This window comes from Macaca mulatta, chromosome 2, assembly GCF_049350105.2.
Source record: "Macaca mulatta isolate MMU2019108-1 chromosome 2, T2T-MMU8v2.0, whole genome shotgun sequence".
NCBI lineage: Eukaryota > Metazoa > Chordata > Mammalia > Primates > Cercopithecidae > Macaca > Macaca mulatta.
In genome coordinates this window covers 33067070-33085104 of record NC_133407.1, presented here as the reverse complement: position 1 = coordinate 33085104, position 18035 = coordinate 33067070, and the positions used below count along the sequence as shown (strand labels likewise).

Here is an 18035-nt window from a genome sequence, read left to right as displayed (position 1 = left end):
TTGGAACGTCCATTCTAAAGCCCCTCTCAACTCTGAAATTCTAACTCTAGACACCAGCCATCTTCTCAGAGAAACAGCACTGGACAAATGGGGCAGAGGGGAGGACAGGTGATGACCATCCCCTCTCTCTCCCAGGGCAAACAGTGTGACAAGGAACTGGCCCAGAGATAAAGGGTCTCAATAATCAGGTAGGGAGCCATGGAGGGTTCTTGAGCACAGACAGAGCAAAAGTGGTATTTGTGGAACACTGGTTTTGAAGAAATACATAAATGAACTAAAGGGGAGACCAATGGGCAAATATGACACTGGAAAAAGAAAACAGAACAATCCTTTAGGCTAGAAATACATATGAGTGTCTTATTTTAGTCTACTTGGCCTCATTTTTACTCCATGGTTGTCTGACATGTTGCCTGGAGGAACACTACAGTCACATGAGTAATGACAAGAATCTCTTTACGTGCTACAGGGTCCTTAGGCTTTTCTTTGCGGAATTTTACAGTGAACAATATGGCTAAATTATGTTATTCTATAAAACTTTCACTACTTTTCAGGCCTTGAAGTTTTATTTACATGTCTCTCACACACATACACTTTCTATTTTTTAACACAAAAAGTACATAGTAGTCCCCCCTTTTCTGCGGGTGGTATGTTTCAAGACCCCCAGTGGTTGCCTGAAACCAAGATGGTACCAAACCCTAAAAAAAAAGAACAATTTTAACAATATACTGTAATAAAAGTTATGTGAACGTGATCTGTCTTTCCAATTTTTTTTTTTTTTTTTGAGACAGACTTTTGCTCTGTCGCCCAGGCTGGAGTGCAGTAGCATGATCTCAACTTACTGCAACCTCCGCCTTCCAGGCTCAAGCCAACCTCCCACCCTAGCTGGGACTACAGGCACATGCCACCACACCTGGCTAATTTTTGTATTTCTGTAGAGACAGGGTTTCACCATGTTGCCCACACTGGTCTTGAACTCCTGGTCTCAAGGGATCTGCTGGCCTCGGCCTCCCAAATAAAAATATCTTATTTCTTAAGATATTTTCAAAATATCTTAAGAAAAGTAACTGACTGCAGTTGAAAACAGTTGAAAATATATCTTAAGACATATTTTCAAAATATCTTAAGAAAAGTAACTGACTGTAGTTGAAAACAGGTAATTGAAATTGTGGCAAATGAAACTATGATAAAGAGGTACTACTCTATATGCCAATCAAAAAAAATTAAGGGCCAGGCATGATGGCTCACATCTGTAGTCCTAGCTACTCAGGAGGCTGAGGCAGGAAGATTGCTTAAGCCCAGGGGCGTGGAGGCTACAATCAGCTGTGATCACACCACTGCACTCCGACCTGCGTACCACAAGATCCTGCCTCAAAAAATATATAAAGTAAAAAGAGTGATTTTATTTATTTATGAAACATGGTCTCACTCTTGTCGCCCATGGAGTGCGATGGCATGATCTCGGCTCACTGCAAACCTCCGCCTCTTAGGTTCAAGTGATTCTCCTGCCTCAGCCTCCTGAGTAGCTGGGATTACAGGCACCCGCCACCATGCCCAGCTAATTTTTTTGTATTTTTAGTAGAGACGGGGTTTCACTATGTTGGTCAGGCTGGTCTCGAAGTCCTGACCTTAGGTGATCCCCCAACCTTGGCCTCCCGAAGTGCTGGGATTACAGGCATGAGCCACCACGCCCAGGCAAAAGAGTGATTTTAAATTATCCTCTTCAAGGGGAGGTATGAATGCCAATCTCATGAAAGGTCAGGACTTATGATCCAGGCCCAGGATCACAGGAGATGGGTTCTTAAGAGGCTTTAGAAATTTGCTCTGAAGGAAAACTCTCGGCACACACAGGCCTTCTTTTTTATTCACCGTCTCTCGAAACACATACTCGTTTACCACTTCTTCATAACCTGTGTCCATAAAGAGCTGAGCCAGGAATTCTGTAAGACAAGCATCGACAATGCTCAAAACTCTTCATAACATTACATTTGCTTTGCAGTCCTTGAGGAGGAGGGATAGGGGCTGAGGCTATGTTAATATTTTTTAAAATGAAAACCTCAATGCTAAAATTTAAAGGTTTTGATTTGGGAACTAATACACTCCTTCTCCTCTTCTACCCAAACAGAAACCTTCAATTAAACAATTTAATCAGAACAAGGTGAAGGACAACTCGGTGTGCGCATCTTGCCTTATTATGAATTCTCAAATACAAAAGCCCAAGTAAAAAGAAACAATTCCAAATTGACTATATTCCTTTTTTAAAAAATTAAATATATATATATATTTTTTTGTTTTTTTTTTTTGTGAGAAAGAATATTGCTCTGTCACCTAGGCTAGAGCAGTGGTACGATCTCAGCTCACTGCAACCTCCGCTTCCTGGGCTTAAGAGATTCTCCTGCCTCAGCCTCTTAAGTAGCTGGGACTACAGGCACACACCACCATGCCTGGTTAATTTTTTTGTGTTTTTAGTAGAGACAGGGTTTTGCCATGTTGGCTAGGCTGGTCTCAAACCTCTGACCTCAAATGATCCACCCATTTTGGCCTCCCAAAGTGATGAGATTACAGGCGTGAGTCACTGCACCCAGCCAATTATATTCCTTTGTAAAATTTTTCTTATTGTTTCCCATCTCTGAACAAAAACATAAAAATTGGCGAAATTCCTACAAGGTCTGCATGTGTTCAATTTGTTTACATCAAACATCTTATTCATCCTAACACAAAGGAGGAAAATTTGTGATTGGAGTGGAGAAAAACACCCAATGGTGACCTAGCTCCGGGAAAATCTAACCCAAATAATACATCACTACACATGAAATGAAACAAGTAGAATAAATGGCTAGGCAGCAAAAATAAAGACTCTTACTAAGAGCATTGCTCCAGAGAACATGCTCTGAAGCACTTTGCAGATATCACTGCATCTTCTCAATATTTATAATTGGTTTAAATTTTATGAATTAAGAAATCTTTTAATTTTTAACCTATTTTGACAATTTTGCAGTTTTTTTGTTTTGTTTTGTTTTGTTTTGAGATAGGCTTCTCGCCCTGTCACCCAGGCTGGAGTGCAGTGGTATGATCATAGCTCACTGCAGCCTCTGTCTTCTGGGGCCAAACGATCCTCTTGCCTCAGCCTCCTAAGCAGCTGGGACCACAAGTGCATGCCACCACTCCTGGCTAATATATATTTTTTTAATTTTTAGTAGAGATAAAGTTTCACTGTTGCCCAGGCTGGTCTCGAACTCCTAAGCTCAAGTGATCCTTCCGCCTCAGACTCCCAAATAATTTTGCAGCTTTAATAGTAATCACTCGATTTTAGTTCATTTTGGTATCTAAAAGAATATTTCGTTTCAAGAAGAAAAATGTTTGTTAAAATAGAGGTTAAGGTAATTATCTTCCTATCTAGATGATTAAGTAGACTTTGTTCAAGACACCTAAAAGACTGAAACAGTGTTCCACATTTTCTTATCAAAAATGACTTTTTAAATACATCTATAGGCTAGGCATGGTGGCTCACGCCTGCAGTCCCAGGATTTTGGGAGGCTGAAGTGGGCAGATCACTTGAGACCAGGAGTTTGAGACCAGCCTGGCCAACATGGCAAAACCCCATCTCTACTAAAAATACAAAAATTAGCTGGGCGTAGTGGCACACACTTATAATCCTTGCTACTTGGGAGGCTGAGGCATGAGAATCACTTGAGCCTGGGTGGTGGAGGTTACAATACGCCAAGATCATGCCACTGCACTCCAGCCTGGGCGACAGAGTAAAACTCTGTCTCAAAAATAAATAAATAAATAAACACCTCTTTACAGCAAATTTGCATATTTATTTAAAAACAGATCCAGGCCAGGCATGGTGACTCACACTTGTAATCCCATCACTTTTGGAGGCCGAGACAGACAGATCACTTGAGCTCAGGAGTTTTGAGACCAGCATGGGCAACATGGTAAAAACCCCGACTCTACCAAAAATACAAAACATTAGCCAGCCATGGTGGCATGTGTCTGTGGTCCCAGCTACTCAGGAGGCTTTGGTGGATCACTTGAGTCTGGAAGGTGGAGATTGCAGTGAGCCGAGATCACACCACTGCATTCCAGCCTGGGTGACAGAATGAGACTCTGTCTCAAAAACAACAAAAAAACCAAACCCCAAAACAGATCCAATCATTTCTATAAGTAAAGGTTTCCTGACTTTGTGCCATGGGAAAGTAATCTCAAGGCACTATGTTGTCGAATTTGCTTTATTTTTAAGTGGACAAGGAGAAGTTTCTGACTTGCCTTCCCTCTTATTCCATCACAATTCCTAGTAGGGCATCCACATGGCATGTCAGAAGCTGTCCATTAACCCAAGCTCACTAGGAGAGTCACTGACACCATAGAAGGCTTGTGAGCTCTTCAAGGGCAGAGGCCAGGTCTGTGCCTTCCAGGTGCTGTGTAAGTATTGTACAGTAGAGGGCTTGTTTCAGGGGCTCATGCACATGTCACAAGCCTTCTCCGAGTAGCCTTGCAGTGATAATGCAATCAAATAAACAGAAACAAAGAATAAAACATTTAAAGACTGGATTCCATTCATCTTACCATCAGTAAAAAAATATGATCTGGTCCCATCTTGTCTAACATAAAAGTTTTCTCCAAGTTTGCTGCCGGCTTTAAACCTAAGCATGGCATGATCATACAGCCCGTAGTCACGAAACAAGACACTTTTGCCTGGTTTTAATACCTATGAAACAAAAGCAGGCTGAATATGACTTTGGAGAACTCCATCAAAATAAAACCTGATTAAATTAGGACTTAAAATAAATTTGTGATAATTATTAAGGGGACAGACTGAAATGCCCATAATATGAAACCAAAATGGCCTACTAGTTAAACACATAGTAAGACTGGGCAGGGCTCCATAACACTAAGACTCTTTTTTTTTTTTTTTTTTGAGATAGAATCTTGCTCTGTCGCCCAGGCTGGAGTGCAGTGGCATAACCTCAGCTCACTGCAACCTCTGCCTCCCATGTTCAAGTGATTCTCGTGTCTCAGTCTCCCGAGTAGCTGGGATTACAGGCACCCGCCACCATGCTCTGCTAATTTTTGTATTTTAGTAGAGATGAGATTTCACCATGTTGGCCAGGCTGGTCTCAAACTCCTAACCTCAAGTGATCTGCCCACCTCAGGCTCCCAAAGTGTTGGGATTACAGGCGTGAGCGACCTCGCCCGGCCTGAAGACACTTCTTAAGTACCTCCAAGAGCACCCTGGAATGTCCAATGTCACAGGATTAAAATGTTAGAGACCAATCTGGGCAATATAGTGAGACCCCATCTCTATAAAAAATTAAAAATTAGCTGAATGTGGTGGTACATTCTGTAGTCCCAATTACTTTAGAGGCTGAGGTGGGAGAATTGCTTGAGCCCAGGAGGTTGAGGCTGCAGTGAGCCACATCCATGCCACTGCACTCCAGCCTGAGAGACACAGCAAGACTCTGTCTCAAAAATAAATAAATAAAGTGTTAGAGACAATAAATGAAAGTGTTATCCTCATCGAAGCACTTTCTTGCAACATTTTATTCACCATTTCCTAGTATTCAAACTGTATTCAACTGCCTCTTAAAAAAAAAACAACAGAATGTTGTTTTGGCTTTTTACTGATTCAGGTTGGTTTTCCTTATTCTGAGTCTCAGCTCTCACTTCACTGTGCCACAATGTACATAGCTCAATCACAGTACCAATAACTGATCTATGCCTAGCATTTGACAGCTCAACCATACATTTTCTCATTGTATCATCACCCAATTGTGGGACAAAGAAATGTGATTATTATTCTTACTTGAGATAAGGAAACCAATACTCAAAAGGGTTAAGTGATCTGCCAATGATCATACATTAGCCTTTATTTAGAGACAAGGTCTCGCTATGTTGGCCAGGCTGGTTTCGAACTCCTGACTTCAAGTGATTCACCTGCCTTGGCCTCCCAAAGTGCTGGGATTACAGGCATGAGCCACTGCACCTGGCCCAACTGTGTACTCTCGACCACTGAACCATAACTCCTCTCACCTTATGGCAGGACTCCATGGATCCCAGGTAACTGCAAAATCATCTTTGTCTCAGGGCTGGCAAAGCTCTGAAGAGCAGCCATGGCACTGCACAAATCAGAATTTAGGGTGGATGTTTTATGCCAGAGAACCCCTTTCTATACACTGACTACACAGCCTACCTAGTGAGAATGGAGAGACTATGTGAATCTAGACAGTACATGAGCCTCATTAGGGAAGGTAAGTAAAAGAATCTGTACTGTCCAACCCTCAAGTACAGGCCCCAAATTACTAACCTTGTAAATGTTTTCTAAGACAAGGTGCATCTTCTCAGGATGAACAGCTGAGAGCACAAATATCAACATAACAACATCCACAGACCCTGGTGGTACGTGATCCAGAAGATCATCTTTGGTCAGATCACACTGGAATACCTTGCATCTTTCTGTGTCATATAAAGGATTTTGCTAGAGTGGAAAAAACACAAATGAATTTTAATGCGACCACTATGCTGATATATTTGGAAAAATACAACATCAAAAGGCGATCCTATTTCCTATACATAGAAATGATCACTTTGTTACCAGATAAAACTGATTAATAAATCACTGACATATAACGCATGTAATAGTCACTACTGCTACAAGGGGCAAGACTTTAATAAATCATTTTTAGCTGAGGAGAGAATAAGAGTATTACGTATTCAAAACTGAGCATTTTAGTAGCACGTTATTTCCAGAGGGATGATGATTCAAAACTGGCCTCTGCTTGTTTCTTTCTTTTTGTTTTTTTAAAGGGACAGGGACTCACTCTGTCCGCTGGGCTAGAGTGCAGTAGCATGATCATGGCTCACTGCAGCCTTCACCTCTTGAGCCCAAGTCATCCTCCCACTTCAGCCTCCTGAGTAGCTGGAACTACAGGTGCGCACCCCTGCATCTGGCTAAATTTTTATTTTTATTTTTGTGAAGATGGGGTCTTGCTATGTTGTCCAGGCTAGTCTTGAACTCCTGGCCTCAAGTGATCCTCCCACTTCAGACTTCCAAAGTGCTGGGATTACAGGCGCAAGCCACCATGTTCTGCTGGCCTCTGGCTTCCTTAATCCTCCTTTGAATAATCTATTACAAGCCTAAACCCTCTGAGAAGCCCTTCTAATTCCCCTTGTTGAGATGCTCCCACAGTTCTTCTGGGGTATAATTTCTCTTTATGCAGCAAGCTAAATAAACTTAACCTTTTTTCGACTACAAATGTGTTCCTGGTACATTTTGGTTGGTAGGCTTCAACACATGTTTAAGAGTATTATGAAGAAAAATATTAAACTTTTCTTTCATGTAAATGAGGACCTGAATAAATAGATATACAAAGTTACTGGAAGGGAAAATTAAATGCAAAATTAAAAAGATATCAATTCTATTCATAATTCCATTTGTAAATCCAATGCAATCTCAACTGATTCCCAATAGATTTCTAGAAACTTGACAGGGTGAATCTAATTAATCAGAAAGTAAAAATCTTTAAGAACAGCCAAGTCAATTTTTAAAATGATGAATAATGAAGTAGGTATGGTGACTCATGCCTGTAATCCCAGCAACTTGGGAGGCTGAAGTGAAAGGATCGCTTGAGTTCAAAGCTGCAGTGAGCTATGATTCGTGCCACTGCACGCCAGCCTGGGCAACAGAGCAAGATCTCATCTTTAAAAACTAGGCCAGGTGCAGTGGCTCACGCTTGTAATCCTAGCACTTTTCGAGGCCAAGGTGGGTGGATCATGACGTTAGGAGTTTGAGACAAGCCTGGCCAATATGGTGAAACTCCGTCTCTACTAAAAAAATTAGCCGGGTGTAGTGACCCATGCCTGTAGTCCCAGCTACTCGGGAGGCTGAGGCAGAAGAATTGCTTGAACCTGGGAGGCGGAGGTTGCAGCGAGCCCAGATCATGCCACTGCACTCCAGCCTGGGTGACAGAGTGAGACTCTGTCTCAAAATAAATAAATAAATAAATAAATAAATAAAATGGAATGAAGAATAATAAAGAAGATTCACTACTGGACATCAAAATATATTACAAAACGTAGTAATAACACGGTTTGAGAATGGAGACAAACATATCACCGAGACCAAATAGAGTCCCAAAACAGACCTGTGTACACTGTATATATAAACAGGAATTTTGTATGTTATATGATAAAAGATAGACAAAGGTGACAATTAGATACAAAGGTAGACAATAAAGATGACAATTATGAATGAGGAAAAATTAATTTCTCATTCAATTTACTGTGTTCAGAAGAACTGGCTACCTATTTGAACTAAAGGACAAACGACTACCCTTGAGACACAGGCACACAGTACCAGTTCAAATTTGGAGAAGCAGAACATTAGAGAACAACCCCTCTCCCACACGCCACCACCAAGTCTCCAAGAATAACAGTCCACTGCAGCTGGGGCTCCGAGCCGTAACAGGCCGTTTCTTTGGGAAAGAGTACAAGGGAAGACCCAAATCCAAGAGAGGAGACAAAAACAAGTTGCTAGAGGAGTCTGAAGTCTCTGGTGCCCACAGCAACAACAAATCTCACAGACAGCAACAGACTTCAAACAACAGCCCAATTCCTGACTAGACTGTTACAAATCCCTATCCTTCAGTATCTACTGGCCCTTATGTCTAGCTTTAACCAAAAAGTAGAAAACATCCCAGAAGGCAAGAAAAAACATAGTGTGAAGAGAATAAGCCATCACCCGAGCCAGACTCAAATATGACAGATGTTGGATCCAAAAGCTTGGGCATTTAAAATAATTATGATTAAAACGTTAAAGATTCTAATGGAAAAGACAGACAACATGCAAAATCAGACACATAATTTCAGGGATGGAAATTATAAAAAGACTCAAAGAGAAATGCTAAAAACCAAAAACATGGTAACAGAAATGAACACTTTCAATAGGTTCCTCAACAAAACATGTACTACCTAGGAATGAGTCAGTGAACTTGATGATAGGATAATAGAAATCACACAAACTGAAAATGCAAAAAGGAAAAAAGTGGGGGAAAAAACCCTAAAACAACAGCATATAAGGGCTGTGGGGCAACAGAAAATGTTACACACGTAACTGGAATCCCAGAGGGAGAAGAGAGAACAAGAGCTAAAGAAAGAATTCAAAGAAATAATGATCCTAATTTTTCCAGATTAAAAAACATAACCAAAATTATAAAATAACTATATAACCAAAAATTATTAAGAGCAATATATAGGTGATTACGTCTAAATCCTAGGAATAGCTGGGAGCAGTGGCTCATACCTGCAATCCCAGCACTTTGGGAGGCTGAGGCAGGAGGATTGCTTGAGCCCAGGAGTTTGAAAGCAGCCTGGGCTAACGAGACCTCATCTCTAAGAAAAATAAAGTAAATCCTAGGAGTAAAGGACTCCTAAACAAGGCATAAAATAGAACTTCAAAAGGAAAATATTAGTATTTTGCCATGATAATTTAAATTCTGTGTAGCCTGGGCAACATAGCAGACCCTCATCTCTACAGAAATTTTTAAAAAATTAGCCAGGCATGGTGGTGCAAGCCTGTGGTCCCAGCTCAGGGGGCTGAGGATCGCCTGAGTCCGCAAGGTCGAGGTTGCAGTGAGCTGCGTTTGTACCACTATACTCCATCCTAGGTGACAGAGTGAGACCTTGTCTAAAAAAAAAAAAAAATCCTTGTGTAAAAAAAAAGAGATACTGTAAAGTGATGCTGAATACACTGGAAGAACTGTTTGCAACACATATACCAAAATATCTAGAATGTATCCTGAAAATAAGAAAGAAAATGACAAACCAATAGAAAAGTAGGCAGAGGTTATGAATAGACAGCTCCTACTATAAGCTCCATGTGGGTGGGAATTTTTGTCTGTCTGTTCACTGTTTAACTCCAGTGCTTAGAACAGTGATTGGCACACATTAAGCTCTCAGTAAACAAATGTGGACTAAAGGAACTCACAGCTAACTAATGCTATCAACCTTCCACAAGGCCTTCAACCTCTCTGGTGATAAGAAAAAAATAAATTAAAATATGGAGACATTATTTTTTACCCAAAAGATTGGTAAATATAAAAAAGACGGATATCAAGTGTTGAGGCAATAAAAAAAAAAAAAGGTACCTTTATATTATTGGTGAAATTATAAATTAGTACGATCTTTTTGGAAGGAAACTTGGCATTGTCTATTAAAATATAAATGTACATGCTCATCTTCCAAGGAATTCTACTTCTTCCATTACTCTTCATAGAGACGAATGCATACACACATTTTGGGAACGTATGTATGATGCTGATCATATTAACCCTATTGTAAGAGCAAAAAATTAGAAACAATCCAAATAAATATCAATAGGGTAACTGTTTCTTTTGTTTGTTTTTGTTTTTTTGTGATGGAGTCTCGCTCTGTCGCCCAGGCTGGAGTGCAGTGGCGTGATCTCGGCTCACTGCAAGCTCTGCCTCCCAGGTTCATGCCATTCTCCTGCCTCAGTTCTCCTGAGTAGCTGGGACTACAGGCGCCCACCACCACGTCCGGCTATTTTTTGTATTTTTAGTAGAGACGGGGTTTCACTGTTTTAACCAGGATGGTCTCGATCTCCTGACCTCGTGATCTGCCCACCTCGGCCTCTCAAAGTGCTGGGATTACAGGCATGAGCCACTACACCCGGTAGGGTAACTGTTAAATAAAGTATGGTATATCCATTCTATGGAATACTATAACAGGTAAATAAAATCTACATGTACTAACATGAAAACTCTGCAAAATAAAATAATGTAGAATGAGGAAAGCATGTTATAGTAAATATGATACCACCATTTTTAAAAATCTGTGTATATAGTGGGCAGACTTAAGTCCTTATTTAAAACGTCTAAACTTTCTAGATGTTTAGAAGTGCACAAAGTATGTTAAAAGCAGGGTAGTAAATAACACATTTTGTATATATCCTTTTGTTAAAATTCACTGAAATATTACCTTTTGGAAATGGAATGATCAAACCACTTCTCTAATCAGTACATATCATTACATTTGTACTGGGTCAGGAGAAAAGGAGGAGAATAAAGTGCAAAGGGCCTTATACCAATGTGTTTATAGCGAGGCAAGATTGACCACTGTACCTGATGTCCATGCATTTTATTTTACTTTGCTATGTACACAGTGTATATGAAGGACAAATGAGTCCTCATTTACAACATCTAGTTCTAGATGTTAAAGAGGTTGACAGTGTATGATCAAAGTAGAGTCAGTAACCTAATACACTGAATACACTTTGTGTTCAAATTCACAGGAAAGACTGTTCTTAAAAACACTCAGGGAAGTGAAATTGTTAAAATCCCCTCTAAGCATTACAGATGCTTATACATATCCACTGAGTTGATAGAGGCAGGGTTCTATGCCAGAATGTTCCTATTTAGATGGCACTTTCAAATGACAGCTTATTATGTACGTGTACCATTTATTCAATGCTATGGTATATATAGTGGAAAACTTAAGTCCTATTTGAAACATCTAGTCTTTCTAGACATTTAAAAGTACACAACATACGTGTACTTCTGGCATCGTAGAGGGCTGAAGTAACAAAAGTAGAGGACTAATGTAACATCCTTTAAGCAGTTTCTGTTATTTCATAGGATTGGTTGCATTGGGAATGGAATTGTTAAAACTGATGTCTTAGAGGGTATGCTGACTGTTCACTGGGTGGTAGTGGGCGGGGGGGGGTGGAGGAGGAAGTATGCAGAGAGAAGGGTTCTGTGCCCTTAAGTCACATTAGTTCAGGTTGTCTAGCCATCGTTCTATATGTGCATTTCAGTTAATACTGCTGTGTATTAAAGGATAAACAAGTCCCTGATGCTCAATGTATGCTAAAAGTAGAGGTAGTAAAATAATCCCTTTTTCAGTTCTTAGGAAGGACTATCCTCTTGGAATGACCGTTGTTAATTGACTTCTTGGAACTAGATATAGTCCTGTACTTAGTCATTAGAATGGTAGAAGAGGATGAAGAAGAAGGGGTGGAGGGAAGGGATCCTTGCCAGAATCTCCATATCTAGAAGATGTTTTTAGATGATAACCACAGGTCTATAGGTGCATTTTGAGTAAAGTACCTATGTTTATTGTGGACAGAGTTCATTATTTTGAAAAACCTAAGCTTCATAGATGTCTTGATGTGACAACATATAATAAAAAGCAGAGCTACTCCATAACTATATACATCTACTATGCACCCACAAAATTATTTTAAAAATAGGGCTAGTGAATTTGCCAATTTGTAAATATCTTTTTGTTATAATTGATAGAAAAGATGCATGTTGGACATGGAATTGTTAAACCACCTCTGAGCAATGTATATATTGGGACTTGTTCATTAGTTTGGCAGCAGATGAGTAGAAGAAAATATAAAGAGACAGATGTATGCAGATGTATTCATATTTACATTTTGACAATAGCCACTAAGGTATGTGAGTCTCTCTTGGCTGTACTATGGGAACACATGAAGTAATTCAATGGAAACATACCTTCTTGGTAATATTGTAGTGGCAAAGATCCCATAATAAATTTTCTTAGAAACATTACACTTAGTGTTGCTTTATTATAGAAACACTATAGAGTATGGAAACATTATACTTAGTGTTGCATTATACTCTGTTGCTTTATGTTTCATTTTAAATTGAGCATTAAGGCAATACAGTCCTCTAATGGGAACTCTGCCAATACTTCTAGCTAGAGGTTTGTTGCCATTTTTGTCTTCCATGAAATTTTTGTCCCAAGACAGGTGGCATTATATTTTCTTCTAACAGATTGAGTTGCTGCAGGGTGTTCTTGGTTATCAAAATACTCATATAGCTTTGGGGTTTTCAATTAGTAAATATCCATAATGTGTGATAAAACATGATACATATTGCATGATCTTAATCCCATAAAATTGGATACTGTGTATATGTACACACAGGACTTAGAAGGACAAGTCAAACTGTAAACTGCTTGTGATTGTGGATGACTGTTCTTTGCTTCTTGTGTTTCTCAGTTGCCTACAGTAAACATACTAACTTCTTAAAAATGAAGGGTGTGGGTTTTGTTATTTTGTTTTTTTGAGATAGGGTCCTGCTCTGTCACCCAGGCTAGAGTACAGTGGCATGATCATAGCTCATGCAGCCTCAAATTCCGGGCTCAAGTGATTTTCCTACCTCAGTCTCCCAAACAGCTGGGACTACAGGCACACACCACCACACCTGGCTAATTAAAAAAATGTTTTGGCCAGGTGTGGTGGCTTATGTCTGTAATCCCAACACTTTGGGAGGCTGGTAGATCACCTGAGGTCAGGAGTTCAAAAAGACCAGCCTGTCCAACATAGTGAAACCCCGTCTCTACTAAAAATCCAAAAAAATTAGCCAGGTGTGGTAGCGAGTACCTGTAATCCCAGCTACTCGGGAGGCTGAGGCAGAAGAACTGCTTGAACCTGGGAGGCCGAGGTTGCAGTGAGCTGAGATCGTGCCACTGCACTCCAACCTGGGCAATAAGAGTGAAACTCCATCTCAAGTTAAAAAATAAAATAAAATAATTTTTTTTTTTTTTTTGTAGAGACAGATTCATACTTTGTTGCCTAGGCTGATAAAGTTACTTTTTTCAAAAGTCTAATGTGGCTGAGTGTGGTGGCTCACGCTTTTGATCCCAGCACTTTGGGAGGGAGAGGTGGGAGTTAATCCCAGCACTCTGGAAGGCAGAGATGGGAGGATCTCTTGAGCCCAGGAGTTTGAGAACAGCCTAGGCAAAGTAGTGAGACCCATCTCTACAAAAAAATAAAACAATTAGCTGGGTGTGGTGGTGTGCATCTGTAGTCCCAGCTACTCAGGAGGCTGAGACGGCAGGATCACCTGAGCCTGGGAAGTCAAGGCTGCAGTGAGCCATGACTGTGCAACTGCACTCCAGCCTGGGTGACAGAGTGCGACCCTATCTCAAAAAATAAATAAAAATAGGCTGGATGCGGTGGCTGATGCCTGTAATCCCAGCACTTTGGGAGGCCAAGGCAAGCAGATCACTTGAGTCCAGAGAGACCAGGCTGGGCAACATGGAGAAAACCTGTCTCTACAAAAATACAAAAATTAGCCAGGGGTGGTAGTATGTGCCTATAGTTCCAGCTACTTGAGAGGCGGAGGCAGAAGGATCACTTCAGCCTAGGAGTTTGAGGCTGCAGTGAGCTCTAATACACACCACTGCACTCCAGCCTGGGTGACAAAGCGAGACCCTGTGTCAATTAAAAAAATAATAAGATTAATTTTTAAAAATTAAAAAAATAAGTTAAAATTTTAAAAAGTCTAACGAATGCTAAAACTATGAAAAGTTGATGGGGAACGAGATACTTGCAATGTCACCAAAGTGTCCCCCACATATTAGGCAAAGGGAATTTTATAATAGGGGAATTAGGTAGTTACTATATTAACCCTATGATCAAAACCAGTAAGATCACCAGATATTATTGCCTCATGACAGGATGTAATATGCAAGACACAACATTACCTATCAAAGCATTTTTGCCAAAAATATTTTACCTGATTTAAATTTAACTTCTAGTTCACAGATAACATAGAACATAGAGGAATAAACTAAACAGTAATGTAAAGAAACAATCAGACCAATTTCGAAACTTACAGAAAATTGGCTTCATCTATCATCAATGGGGAAAGAGGCATGGGGTAGGGCAAGGGTATTTTAGGTTAAGGAGATTTAAAGGACATAAGTGAGCCAGGCGTGGTGGCTCACGCCTGTAATCCCAGCACTTTGGGAAGCCAAGGCAGGTGGATCACTTGAGGCCAGGAGTTTGAGACCAGCCTGGCTAACATGGTGAAACCCCGTCTCTAGTAAAAATACAAAAATTAGCCAGGAGTGGTGGTGGGCACCTGTAATCCCAGCTACTCGGGAGGCTGAGGCAGCAGAATCACTTGAACCCAGGAGGTGGAGGCTGCAGTAAGCTGAGATTGCACCACTGCACTCCAGTCTAGGCAACAGAGCGAGACTCCATCTCAAAAAATAAAATAAAATAAAAAATAAAGGACTTAAGTGTAAGAGGTAGTGCTTGACTGGATTCTAAACAGCTATAGGCAGGGCGTAATCCCACACTCTAAGAGGCTGAGGAGGTAGAATTGCTTGAGCCCAGGAGTTTGAGACCAGCCTAGGCAACATAGGGAAACCTCATCTCTATAAAAATTTTAAAACTAGCCAGAGTCATCTGCCATGGCTTGCACCTGTAATCTCAGCACTTTGGAAGGCTGAGGTGGGAGGACTGCTTGAGCCCAGGAGTTCGAGACCAGCCTGGGCAACACAGTGAGACCTTATCTCTAAAATAAATAAATAAATAAAAAACACTAGCTGGGCATGGTGGCACATGCCTGTAGTCCCAGCTACTCAGGAGACTGAGGTGGGAAGACTGCTTGAGCCAGGGAGGTCAAGGCTGCAGTGAGTTGTGATTGTACCACTGCACTCCAGCCTGGGTGACAAAGTGAAACCATGTCTCAAACCAAAACCAGCTATAAAAGACACCTGGAAGTCAGGTGCAGTGGCTCATACCTGTAATCCCAGCACTTTGGGAGGCCGAGGCAGGTTGATCACTTGAGCCCAGGAGACCATCCTGGGCAACACAGTGAGACCCCATCTCTACAAAAAATTTAAAAACTTAGCCAGGCAAGTATACACATGTAACAAACCTGCATGTTATGCACATGTACCCTAGAACTTAAAGTATTAAAAAAAAAAAAAAAAAAAAAAAAGGCCGGGCGCGGTGGCTCAAGCCTGTAATCCCAGCACTTTGGGAGGCCGAGACGGGCGGATCACAAGGTCAGGAGATCGAGACCATCCTGGCTAACACAGTGAAACCCCGTCTCTACTAAAAAAATACAAGAAAATTAGCCGGGCGAGGTAGCGGGCGCCTGTAGTCCCAGCTACTCGGGAGGCTGAGGCAGGAGAATGGCGTGAACCCGTGGTGGCGGAGCTTGCAGTGAGCCGAGATCGTGCCACTGCACTCCAGCCTGGGGCACAGAGCAAGACTCCGTCTCAAAAAAAAAAAAAAAAAAAAAAATTAGCCAGGCATGGTGGCACACACCTATAGTCTCTGCTACTTGGGAGGCTGAGGTGGAAGAATTGCGTAAGTCCAGGAGGTTGAGGCTGCATTGAGCCATGTTCATTCCACTGTACTTCAGACTGGGTGACAGAGAAAGACCCCGTCTCTTTAAAAAAAGTAAAAAATCAAAAGACACCGGCAACTATTTGGGGAAATCTGAATTTGGAATGGATGTTAATGACACTGGGGGATTATAGTTATTTTGTTTGTTTATTTTTAAGACAGTCTCGCTCTGTCACCTAGGCTGGAGTGCAGTGCTACAGTCTTTGGTCACTGCAACCTCCACTTCTCTGACTCAAGTGATCTTCCCACCTCAGCCTCCCAATTAGCTGGGATTACAGGCAAGCACCACCATGCCCAGCTAATTTTTGTATTTTTGGTAGAGAAAAGGTTTCACCGTGTTGCCCAGGCTGGTCTTGAACTACTGGGTGCAAGCTATCCACCAGCCTCAAGTGTGAACCAACATGGCAGGCCAGATTATAGTTATTTTTGTGAAATATGATAAACTTACTGTGGTTGTGTAGAAAAAGGACTTCTTTTTAGGGGCGATGTATGCAAACATTTAGGAGTGAAATGTCTTGACATTTGTAATATACTTTAAAATAGTAATTGTAAAGCAAAAGATGTTAATTATGGATGTTAATTACATGGATATTATGGCCTTTTTTCCTGCTTTTCTTGAATAAAGCTGTGTTTCTACATTCACTGTATATGTATGTAAGCAGGAAAACTACATGTATGGTGACTATAGCTGGTTAGCTCCAGGGAAGACTAGAATTGGACACATGGGTAAAAAAGGCAGATCAAACAAGATCGGCAAGAAAACAGAAACACAGCAGAATACGCAGATGGTGCACCAACCTTAACATATTCAACCGCTCTTGGAGAAAAATCACAGGCATAGGCAAAGATATTCGGATCTTCTTCTAAAAGTGGGAATAAACAGTTTCCAACCCCACAGCCAGCTTCAAGTATTGTTAACTTTTGATCTTCAAACTGGGGAAAGATAGCTCAAAGTTATAGCACATTACATTTGCATAATGAAGAAATAAACCAAACTAAAAGGTCCAGAATATGCGAGGTCTCTGACCCCATGAAGGAGACCATCAACAAGTGAACTAATAAGCAAAAGCTATTACTGGTACTTCATTTGTCATCCAACATTAACAGTTTGGTGTGGAGGAAAAAAACAGCACAATAGCTCCGGAATTAAACTGCCAGCACTCAAATCTCAACTCCTCCCCTGCATTCTATCCTTGGGCAAATCACTTAAACAGCTCTGTGCCTCAATTTTACCTTGGGGACAAATGAGTACAATACTAATACTTATACTTCACAGAGCCGGTATAAGGGTCAAATGATAGGACACGTAGAAAAGAGCCATGGTAAATAGTTCACTAACATGAACTATTAGTATTATTATTTTGAGTATGTCACTGAAGTCAGTATGAATTTATATTTTGGTTTTTAAATTTTTAATGTTTAAATTTTTAAAAATTCAGAACATATGGTCTCACTATGCTGCCTAGACGGCTAATTCACGTTGGCTATTCACAGGCACAAGCCGACTGCCTGAGCCTCTCGATTAGCTGGTGATAGCCACCATACCTGGCTCTTGAATTTAATATATAATGTTTACAACTATCAGATCAACTTAAAGAAATAGAAAACGTCCACTAAAGTTCTCTTTCCTATATGTTAACCAAATCAGAAACTGCTAAAACTTTGACGTTAAGACCGAACAGTATATTTCTCTCCTAAAATGCAAAGCATTTTGATAGGCTTCTTTAATTCTCTGCTTCGCACTCTCCCTAGGAATGCAATACACAGCACACCTCTTCACATTTTTTTTTCCTTTTCTTTTTTTTTTTTGAGACAGAGTCTCGCTCTGTCGCCAGGTTGGAGT

At 40.7% G+C, this 18035-nt stretch overlaps 1 protein-coding gene across 28 annotated transcripts in view; it reads right to left on the bottom strand.

Moving 5' to 3' along the window:
- The window catches only part of METTL6 (methyltransferase 6, tRNA N3-cytidine), a 46951-nt gene that overhangs the window by 26781 nt on the left and 2135 nt on the right, over positions 1-18035 (bottom strand). For 9 of the 28 annotated variants that reach the window (XR_013413341.1, XR_001443243.3, XR_013413340.1 and 6 more), the window contains exons 3-5: positions 16991-17125; positions 6308-6478; positions 4570-4711 (exon numbers count right to left, since the gene is read on the bottom strand). Coding sequence is in view for 25 of the 28 variants with exons in the window: in XM_077990003.1 (XP_077846129.1) it covers positions 4570-4711; positions 6308-6478; positions 16991-17125 (448 nt within the window). In the remaining 3 variants the exon portion in view is untranslated. 28 annotated transcript variants of the gene reach the window in all.